The 11,877-nt window shown below is 42.9% G+C and overlaps 1 protein-coding gene across 1 annotated transcript in view; it reads left to right on the top strand.

Annotated features, from left to right (window-relative positions):
• The first annotated feature begins 1,646 nt into the window (after positions 1–1,646).
• Positions 1,647–11,877, top strand: part of rasa2 (RAS p21 protein activator 2) — a 56,007-nt gene continuing 45,776 nt past the window's right edge. Inside the window, exons 1-2 of the mRNA XM_083636361.1 lie at positions 1,647–1,717; positions 8,171–8,294. Of these exons, the coding sequence (XP_083492487.1) occupies positions 1,660–1,717; positions 8,171–8,294 (182 nt within the window). The 5' untranslated portion in view covers positions 1,647–1,659. The remainder of the gene's footprint in view (positions 1,718–8,170; positions 8,295–11,877) is intronic.

Below are 11,877 nucleotides of genomic sequence, written 5' to 3'. Positions count from 1 at the left end.
GAAATTGACCATATGCCGGTTTTTCAAAATTCATTATTTAGCCCCCTTCCCGACAAGGTAGCATGGCATTGTTGGTCCCAATGGATGCTGAGTAGGTCTTACAGTCATACCCTGTAAGTATTGTAGCGACCCTGGGGTTTGACATGTAATGTGGTGATTCGGGGTTTAGGAACTGATGTGTGGGGTTGTTCCTGTGGGGAACGGGGTGTAAGTGGGACTTCCTGTCGGAGTGTGATGCCAGTCAAGATATGTGAGGAAGCGGAGTGGACGTGTGTAGAGCTAGGAGCGTAGCAATGAGTGTGAAGCCGTGAATAAAAGCCTGTACCAACTATAAGTCTCCTGGTTCCTGGACGAATACCTGATTCGTTACAGTATCTTCACTCGAGATTTAAGAATGAGCCTGCTAGAGCTATATCGGCCACAGACGCCAGTAGTAAATCGGGGACATTTTCAGGGACAGCTCCAGCCGGGGACCGGGACGTCTGGTCACCTAACTGTATTATATATATCAGACAGCGATTATTTCCCTCTCTTTCTTTTTGCGCACAATGCCATTGCTAACCCCCCTCGAGCTTCATAATTTACGCTACTGGCCACTCCAAGCATTTTGACGTGAATATGGTGTGCTACATCATTTCCAATAATGTTGCATTAATTCACTCCACATTCACTAGTACATTCTTACCTTACACACGGCCACATGAACATCTCTCTCTCTCTCTACCGTCTAGAGCAGTGGTGCCCAATTTGGGGCCTGTGGGCCCGCACTCTGTTTGTTTTGGCCCGCCACGGATTTTGAATCCCCCCCCCCCTTCAGATTTTTTTTTAATCCAGAATGCAACTCGGGCAAGTTATCAGATATCTGCACTGATTGCAAAGGGTGGACAAGCTTTTTCATGTGGTGACTGTGAAACAGTGTCTGAATGTGGCTGCGGACTGTGTTCACTCCTGAGATTGCATCCCTGCAAATTGTCATGGCAAATTGTTTACAAAAGATGGACAATAAAGCGGATTTTCAAAGTAGGCTTAGGCTACCTTTTTTCAAGTTGTGAATTAAGTCAAATTTCTCTCTTGATTACAAAGGTGGAAAATACAACTGTTTTGAACTGGGTGTTTACTGATTATGTTTAAGCTCCCCACAAATGCAGATGTTTTTTTTTTAATATATATATAACCAATTGCAAATTATTACAATTACCAAACAGATAAAAAGTAGATTATTATATTGAAATGTTATTTTAGATTTAGAATGTTAATTTTCTATAAAACACAATACATTTTAATGTAATTCCACAACGTTTATTTTTGGCCCTCGGCCCTCCACCCAGATTGAGTTTTGGCCCTTCATGGGAAAGAATTTGGGCACCCCTGGTCTAGAGACTAACACACGTAGGCTACATACACAAAGGATGAAAGAAGGACTGACATTTTGTCAAAGTATGCTACGTGTTCCTCACATGCGATGCAATCTGTCCAGATCGTGCCAGTTCGAAGTAAACTGAGGAAGCGAGAGATTTCTTCAAAGTTTTAAAGCACAAGTGTGTACGGGGCCTTGCGTGACGCTGCAGTGGGCTGGCCCCACACTCTGCCTGCATTCATAAACGGATATGATAAACCAGCGTTGAATGTACCGTAGCAGCAACAACAGTAGGTCGGACCATGGCGGAAGAAGACGACGCGAGAATTCGGATTTTACAGAGCCTGCGGGGGAAAATATGTAAGTTTGAACAGCCAGCCGAGCGGTGTTATCCGTTTCTCACAGAGAGATGTCGGGGAAAGAAACGAGCGGCGAGGGGAAAGCCGGAGGGGCGCGGTGTGTCAACAGTCGACACGGGGGATAGCCAGTTCAATCGGTCGGCTGCTGGTTAAGTTAGCCTAGCATGCTATCAGCAGCTCCTACTACTACTAACTAGCTTGTTGTGAATGATTCATTCATTGGACGCTCCACTGCCATCCAATAAACTGCCCTCATTAGCTGGGTTAGTGTTAGGAATTTAAACACTGTCTATATTAAAATAAAAAGTAGTGAACGTTTTTAGAACTTGCCGTTCTGTGGCTTCAGCTTTCCGATAAGCTAGGCAGCTAACGTTAGTGGCAAAAGAGGCTACCACCATCGGCATCGGCAAAGGAGGCTACCACCAGCCAGGTCCACTCCACTGTGGCTACGCTTTTAACGTTTACCATGGCTTTTGCAAGCCAAATAATGTGCTAGCCCCAAGACCACAGGCAGCGGAGCGCCCGCGATGTAGTCGAGGGTTTTGGGCTGACATAAATCTTCATTATGTAAATTCCCACTAACGTTAGTCATCGTAAATGAAGTTGATAATGTTAAAAAGATGAGGTTACAAATACATTATAAATATTGATTATTATTATTACATGTCTATACTGTTGTTTGCCTTATTATAACGATCACCATGCAACTGGATATCGTTTGCCCACATTTGTTTGTTGGTTTGTTTGTTTGTATGTATGTTTGTTTATTTTTTTCTATTTGGGGGGGGGGGGGGGGGGTTGGAGTGACCAAGTGGTTAAAGAGACAGTCCTTCTCCTGTGTCCTTACATCTCTTAATACACGTTAGCAATCACAATACAACAGTACATTCCTCCCACACAAGTTTGTTATCTGAAAAGGATGGTAATCGGTGTTCCGAAATATTGCGTAGTACTGAGCTCTTATAAACATGCCAGAGCCTGTATTTTCTGTTCCTTCGCAAGTGTAATTACGGGTTCCCACCCGTAGACGCAACAGAGATGGCGCTGCTTCCCCGCTGGGAAGCGGAAGAACAACAACGACCATTTTCAATGGAAAAGACAGAAATTACAGGCTCTGGCATGTTTATAAGGGCTCGGTATTGGAAACTACGCAATATTTGGGAACACCGATTATCCTTTTCAAATAACAACCTTTGTGGGGGAGATATGTGCTGTTTAATTGTGATTGCTACGTCAGTGAAGATGTAAGGCCACTTTAGCGGACCCTGCAACCTTATATTGGGGTGCTCCTTCGAGACTCAGTCAGAATGAAGAATGAAGGCTGATTCTCGCATCGAGGCTAAGCTAGCTGATGCCTCAAAAACAGTTCATGTTGGTCAGATTTTTCTATGTTACTGTTGAGTCTGAATTGGAAGTAGAGGGTTTTACCCAAATAGCATGCAAGCCAGATTCGTCATCTTCATGCATGAGCTGGTCGATTTGGCGGATCTGCCAGGAGGAGGTTGTGCCTGTTTGAATGTCTAATTCTTGTTTTTGGCAGAATAGTCAGATTCAAGATGTCTAGTAAGGCCAGCATCCACCACTGCACCATCCTAACCATGACTGACTGTGTCCCAGTTCATTGATTAAATGGCTAAGTTTACAGCCCAAACACACCAGACTCATATCCAATGCTAAAGCAACGCCTCGAGAGTTTCGGCGCCGGGTCTATTTTTGACCGGTGATGCGAGCGGCCGTGTGCAGCCAGGTATGAAGTCAATACAAGTTGTGACCGGCGCGGGGCAAAACAGAGCGAGGCATCGACCAAAACGGAGCGCTTCTGGTGTGAATGTCAAGGCTCCTGCTTGATGCTTCTGTGACGCGTTGCCCCAGAAGCATCTTCTGAGATGCATCTTCTGAGATGCTTCTGGGGTGAACCAAGCGTTAGGCCTATATCTCCCAGTGGCTTTGCTTTGTCTTAATGGGAGAGGACAATTCTATAGACTTGTTGACTCCCAGGAGGTAGGTGTTCTGAACAACTTGGTGGTTAATGCCAAATAATCTGCAGTTAGGCAACTAGGTTATTAGAGTCTAGATATTTTTTTAGTTAGTGTAGTCCATGTCATGACTAGGTATGTGGCTATTTGTATCTGTCCGCTCTAAGGAGAATATAGTGCCACCAGCGAGGCTAAAAGTATGCATAGGCACACAGTAATAGGAGTCAGTTTCACTACTATGAATTAATGAGAAAACCGTAAGCAGAACAAAATAGAGGAAGCTATGGCATTTGCTGTCTTACGAAACTTCATTCTTCCTCGTTCAAACTTTGTTCTTTCCCTTTTAGCCCCCCCCCCCCCAAACACACGTACGTACACACACACACACACACACACACACACACACACACACACACACAGGAACCGGATCTAGACGACTAGATGAGTTGGCCTACAAAAATACGTCATCCCTGTGGTACTCAATTGTCCTTGGCCAATCCCCCCTGCTGTCCTGGTCTTTGCTCCAGCCCCTCTGCCAATCTGAGGAGAGTTGTCAGGCTAGCACATGCTTCCTCCGATACATATGGAGTCGACAGCCGCTTCTTTTCACCTGACAGCGAGGAGTTTCACCTGCAGGACAATGCATGTGGGAGGATCACACTATTCCCCATAGCCCCCCACCCCTGAACAGGCACCCAGACTGACCAGAGGAGGCACTAGTGCAGCGACCAGGACACATACCCTTAATGCGTCTTCCCACCTGCAGACACGGCCTATTGTGCCTGTATCGGATGCCTGCCCAACCAAGCCAGAGGCAACACTGAGGCTTGAACCTGCGACCCTCGTGTTGATAGGCACGGAATCTACCACTAATAAATCAATTTTGACATAGCCTTTATATTTTGATTTGCTTATGCCTTGATATACGCCGGCCATAATCAGGATAATTGAGGTGAGGACTTGTAGGAAAGAGACAATGGACTAAGTGGACCTCAGAGCAGAGTGATGCCACCATTGTTGCGGCACGCTGTCCAACCTTTGGCTTATGGTTTTCACAGGGTGATGTTTCTGTTTGAGGGGAAATAAAGATAGTTATTCATGTGTGTGTGTTTACATGCATGTGTCAAGGGCCATTATTAATAACATGTTAAAGGAGAATTTATGTATTTTTTAACCTGGACCCTACCCTTTTTATGTATAACTATGTAATGTGAATATTTAATGGACAACAGCAACATTCAGGTCAATTTTAAGAGACAGAGAAATTAGTTCTCTTGGCTCTTGTGATTGCCCTGCGGTGTAACCTAACTATTGTTTCCTGAGTGTGTGACTGACTATATTTTATTTGTTTATTTTGTGTTTGTGTGTATTGATGCAACTGTCTTTATGCTGCCGTTTTGGCCAGGTCGCTCTTGGAAAAGAGGTTTTAATCTCAATGAGTTTTTTACCTGGTTAAATAAAGGATATTGATTGATTGATTGAACATACATGCAATATACATGCACTGACAGATTTGTAATATTGATAAGGATGTTCTGATGTTGATGCATAACAAGCATGACTGACGTTTACTGACGATGTTGATGATGATGATGATGGTGATGGTGAGGCGATGATGACGATATGTAACGGAACACAACACAGCTCAAGAATTTCACACGTGTGTACTTGTACATCGAGTGACAATAAACATCTTGTATCTTGAACAGAAATCTTTGAAATTGATGCAGTATTGACCAAGATAACTTCAGTTGGCAGCCGCTTTTCCAACATGCTCCTACTGCACTAACGAGCTTGTCTTTACCACTGACGGGATCAGATTATTCCAGAGGGATAGCTTCCATACTGCTTACCTGGCCTAATCCCTGTCTCCACAAGCCCTGAGATGCCAAGTTGACTTGAAAAGATGTCATTTACACCCTGTTTTTAGCTGAAATATAGCCATGTTATGTGCAGCTGGATGTGCCCGATTTATTCTTCCTCGAGCACCTGGTGGCTTTTCAAGTCAACTTGGCATCTCAGGGCTTGTGGCGACTTGGATTACGCCAGGTGAGCAGTATGGAAGCTATCCCTTTGAAATAATCTGATCCTGTCAGTGTGGTAAAAACTAGAGCCCAACCGATACTGGATTTTTGAGGCCGATACCGATATTAGGGTGTAAAAAATTTCCGATATCGATATATCGGCCGATATTCTTATATTAAATATACACATTATATTACACAGTGTTTTTGCAATGATCCCTCAAATATCAAACACTTGACAAAGATATGACGACATGACTTGAGATGTAATGTAGGCAGGATATTTTACAGCTTATCAATAAACTTTATTGTCCAAAATGACATCAATGCAATGAAACCGTAAACTTAACTGGGGATTTAATCATTATAAATAACTAGAAATACAAAAACACAAATACAACAAATATAAAATATAACCTGAATTAAGAAAAAAGATCAAATATACACACAACATGTTGTCTATGACTTAAAAATGACAAAATAAAAAAATGTCGGCCAATATCGGTGGACCGATATATCGGTCGGGCTCTAGTAAAAACTAGCTTGTTTAGTGCAGTAGGGGCATTTGGGAAAAACAGCTGCCAACTGAAGCGATCTTGGTCAATACTGCATCAATTTCAAAGATTGAAATGTTCACATTATTTATTTAATTATACATTAAAAATAGGGTCCAGGTTGAAAAATACCTAAATTCTCCTTTAATGAGCTGATCCAAGTGCTGGCTTCTCTCAGTTTCTCCCCTGGGTTTAGGGTGAAATATTCAAACCTACAGGACCAATATAGTCTAGCCTAGTGCCCATGCCCCTGTAATCCATCAGTCTAAGGCCGTGTGTCCATAGAGCTTCTTTTTCTGACAGTTAAACGCTGGAAGTACGCTGGGGAGCGCTGATCCCAGCGCACAATATGCAATCAAGCAGATTGAAAATAACGTTAGAAAGCTAGCTTGACACACTTTCTCTAGACGTCTGTATGCGCCTGCATACGCTCTCTCCTCATTGGAAACAACTGAAAAAAGACGCTGGAGCTTAGGAAAAGAAGCCATATGGACACACGGCCTAAATCTGACTCATTGTGAAGATGTCGATAGAATGCTACCCACTTATCTGACTTTGATTTTTGTGCATTTTTTCCTGCGTATGTGTTATATACAATAACATAAAACCATTGCCCATTATCGCTAGGTCTGCCTGCCTGCATGCGGGTGGTGAGTGTGTTACAAAGGTGTTTGTCATTTGTGAATCAGCGCTGTACTGTCGCCATTGGTTATACTGAGGAGGATGTGAGGAAGTTGATGTTTCATGTTTTCAACCACATATGAGCGTGTAGTCTAGTTCAGCTACTTCAGCTACATCCGCTCTGCAACTTGCCATGAACTGGCAAGACTCAGCCTCTTGCAAGCCTCAAATGCAACAGGAGGATGTTGAATATGAAAGCATATCTCAGAAGTGTTAGTGTAGCATAGAGAGCTGCAATCGCATGCATTGACCCTATTAAACTCAGGCTATATTCAGCTTCAATAATGCAACTAATCCATGCCAGAAGAATCAGTCTCACTCTTATAACAGCATGTTATTATATACAGTATAGCCTGAATGGGGATTGAAACCTGTGCCACCGGGACTGGAGGTTGCAACTTTGGGTCCCTGGCTGCAGTGTGATTTTTCATGCCATCAAACTACGAAGGTGTGCGTGTGTGTGTATCTTGACAACCGTTTGTCCGATCTACTTCACACTTGGCGGGTGTATTGCTGGGGAACTAAGGATGTAGGGCTGCGCAATACAATCTATACGGCAATATATCGCGATACTTTTTTCTGCGATACTGTATCGATCCGTATCGATATTTCCAATATCGATTTTTTAGCACAGCCGTGTGGTCAGTGACACAATAAGAATACTTTTTATTTCAGTGCATTCAGTGCATTTCACTCAACACTCAGTAGTTTTGACTAAATTTGTCCACTAAGTTATCAATATAAAGTGATGTACATATTATTACACTACCTGGGTGGCACACAGTGTGCATTTTTAGCTCTATTTTTTTTTAATTTTCAGTAAATTGTGTAGAGTATTGCAATATATCACAATATGTATTGTATCGCAATGTATCATGATACAATCGTATCGCGACCCATGTATCGTGATACGTATCATATCGTGAGGTCCTTGCCAATACCCAGCCGTATAAGGATGTGCGACAAATGATCAAGTAACTAATCGATTAATCACTTGAACTAATGACTATGAACTAATGAAAATGTTTGGTCGAGGGCAGCCCTAATGTGAATGTAACATTTTCAAATGCTGTACAATATAAAATGTAAGGGATGTTTGTGTAGTGACTGCATGGTAGGGAGGGAGGGTATGATACATAAAAGCGAGTCTTATGCATGGAAACACCTCTGTTATGAGGCCAGTCCTGATTGTAATGATGCTCTTGTCTTGGCCCTGCAGGTGAAGCTAAGAACCTGGGTCCAGTCTCGGGGCCAAATCGACAACGGGATCTCTGTACTTTTTGTACCATCAGTCTTGATCAAGAGGAGGTGTTCCGCACCAGGGTGTTTGACAAAAGCCTCAGGTGAGCAGGTTACCCCTAAATCTTTTCTCATCCACGCAGTCAATGTCAAGGTGGAGTCCAGTTCCAAACACCATCTCATGACCAGCTCATTTCCAGTTCTACAGGGAGTTGCCATTCCACAACAGTTATATTTAGGTAAGTGACGTATGATTTGGGTGGGGGGGGGTAGGTTAATGTCGGTAGGGGCATTCTGGCCTCTTGAGCCAGCTGGTCAGGGGATATTGGGGGAGGTCTGACTTGTCTGGCTGATACAGCTTCAATCTCCGACAACGAAAATCAGATTTTCGTACAGGCGTCATTTTGATAAACTGATCTCATAGTGGGAATCTTCCTGGTTACTTTTGGCGAGACAAAAAATATTACAACTTAAAGTGCCATATTTACAGAGCTAGACTGTATATAAATACGCAACGCACTGTGCGCATTCTAGAAACAGCAGCTCTACATAAGAAAGTTCAGAGGGGCGTGGAGCTCTCAGAGGTTCTAACTCAACGGAGCTACTGCGCAGACTCTGGTTCACTGATCTGAGAAGATTTTGGCTTCAATAGAGCATACAGGGAGGAGATGGAGATCCTCTCTCCATTTTTATTTAGCTCAGTGGTTTTGACCCAGACATGGCATGCCCTTCCCCCGGGAGGCAGCCAGGAGCAGTCAGCGACCTGGCGGTGTGCAGGTCCTGAAGGGATGGCAGGTTGCATCCGATCACCTTTTCAGCACAGCGGACAATGCGTAGCATCCGGTTTCAACTGGAACTGCAAAAATATGATTCAGAGTCTGTGGGGGTATCAGGCAAGTTGGGGCAACATCAAAAACATGCAGACTAAAATTAGCCATTTTCCAAAAGGCTGCATGTTTATAAGCCATTCACAGATAGGTGTGTGAGACGGACATCAGGGAACTTAGTGTTTCTACCTCCAGTCTGGCACAGCTCACTGTAACATGGGCCTGCCTTCTATTTCACAACAGCTTTTTTCTCTCCTGATTTCAAACCCGTTCAAAGGGCTTTTACAGTGTCTGAGGAAGTGTGTCCTCCCACGCTCTCCCCTGTCTTTCGTGTGTCACTCTCAACTTCACTACCTCAATCTCTGTTTACTGTACACAAGGGTTCTCAAAAGTATCGATACTTTGATAAGTATCAATACTCAGTTTAAAATTGTAAACGGACACAATACTCATTTGCAACAGTGTCAATAACCAGCAGTGCTTTCTCTTAATGAAAAATCAAACATATTATTTCTCCGCCTCCACTAGCCACACACACACCCTGCCGTGTTGCCCACAGCCCCTCCTCTCACTAGTAGCAGTCAGCTCGGTTGTTTCCTCAAGGTAGGTTTCCAATCCACCCGTTTTAATGAGCATTTCCAATTTTGTGCATTAAAAAACCAGAGTGGAAACACTGCAAAATTCGAAAAAAAACTCCAAATATTGCAAAAAAGTTTTCACATTTGAGGGAGGTGGAAAAGTTGGTGTCTCGATAAAAGGAAAATGCGACTCAGTGCAGTGGAAACAGATTAAGCGAATCTCTAACCAAACTCCATTCAAAAACCATGCAATTTGAAATTAATGGAACTTAACTGCTCTGTGGATTATAATATATTGAATGAATTGAAGAGTGGTGCCTGGTAACCCATTTTATGTACCTCGGTATAATCAAGACAAATTAATACTAGATGTTTTTCATATCAAGACAACGGAGACGTATTGCGTAGTAGGTGTATTGGGTGTTGTTGGTGTAGCAGAGGCAGACAGCAGTTTGCCACTGCTCACCAAGCTTTCCATCATGTTTTCCTTATGGAAGCTTTGTCTTTACCTCACATTTATTCAGAGAACAGGGTTAATTTCCACCTTTTGAGGGTTTAACTGGTGACTGGCGATGTTTTAATCACGTCAATTGGTTGTGCCTCCTATTCACTACCTCCTAATATTATGCATAACAGTAGTGGATGGAAATGTGCAATTTTTTCCCCTCTTTTGCTTTTGCAATTAGGTTAAAATTTGCGATACCTTTGGATGGAAACCCAACTTCAGTCAGCAAACAATGCTACAGTGGTGCCGACGAAGGACCTGCACGCCACAGAGGCCACACAAAAAAACGCTCCGTGCGCTGTTTTGTGCGCAATGAAAGCGCTCTCGACATGATTTCCCAAAGCGTTCACACGTGTTGTGTGCGCACGCCGCCTACAGTATAAGTTCACTCCCCTCAATAAAAAAGAGCAAATCATGATTGCGATCGACACCTGTCAATCAGAAATGTGTTGAAAGATTTATTTATTTTTAAGAATATTTTTATGGCAAAGCAAGGTACCGTACAGTTGTACATTGGTAAATAGTTTATTTACAAGAACAAGAACGATAATATGCAACTTAGAATGTACAGTTTTCTAGAAAGATTGATTGATTCATTTTCTTTCCCCATGGTATTGAAAATGGTATCGCATATTGATATTTTCCTGGGTATTGTATCAAAGTTAGAAATTCTAGTGGTGACCATAGACACCTCTTAATAACCACTCGAATTTGGCCCTGTGTGTTTTTTATGTGTTGATGCTTGACTCTCTCCTAATGTATGGTATCCTATTCCTAATGGTTTAAGACACAGAGGCTGAACGGAAACTTTAATTGAAGGTGATGCCTCAGATAAAGCAGGCATGTTCAAACAGTTGCAGGGAAGTGGTTCTACCTACTAGCACCGTCACATCACATTATTGGGAAGCTAGGATGACAGCAGAAAGGAAGGGAGTATAGTGGGTGTGTGTGTGTGTGAGTGTATTCAGAGTGTGTGGAGGCTACATCATTCCACGTGAGCATGATGATGTACTGGAGGATGCGTGGGTGTACGCTGCATAGCACACACTGGATGTGTTGCACAAACCCTCTCTGTGAAAGTGCCGGGCCAGATATTTCACCATCCATAAGTTGTAGAGAGGGAAGCGTCATTGTAGGGATTAAGGCGCTATAGACCGGAAAACATGGCTGCTGCTAAACACTTCCGGCTCGTAGGTGTAAAAGGGAAGGGATAATCCTAATTTGTGTATGGTGATTTCAGTTAAATACATGAAATGAAATGAAGCGTTTACTGAAAAAATGGCGTTTTTTTTTTTTTACACTTAAAAGTCATAAAAGTGGTCCGCATTTAACCGAAATTCCCATACAAAAATCCCATTGCCTTTTCCCCCTATGAACCAGCAGCGCAGGAACTTCTGGGTAAGCCTACAAAAATGCATCATACGTCATTCCTGTGGTACTCATAGAGTCTATAGACCCTATAGCCTGCTAGTAGTGTGAGAACTAGGCCCTATAGTTCTCACACTACTAGCAGGCTTACACTTCTACCAGTATGACTGTGTGTTATACATTATACGCTATTCCTGTGGATTACATTTATACCAGTATGACTGTGTGTTATACATTATACGCTATTCCTGTATTCGCAAATAATTCTCAGAAAATGGAAACGTCAATTATCATAGGACACGGCACATAGCTCTCTGAATAGTTATTTGGCTTCAAAACCATACTCCTGTTGGCTGCTTTATGATAACAAGCCTATGTAGGTAGTAGGTACCCAGTGAGTATGTGCTCA

This window comes from Poromitra crassiceps, assembly GCF_964638095.1.
Source record: "Poromitra crassiceps genome assembly, chromosome: 5".
Lineage (NCBI taxonomy): Eukaryota > Metazoa > Chordata > Actinopteri > Beryciformes > Melamphaidae > Poromitra > Poromitra crassiceps.
The sequence above is the reverse complement of the archived record's forward strand: the minus strand, read 5'-3'. Positions and strand labels throughout refer to the sequence as shown.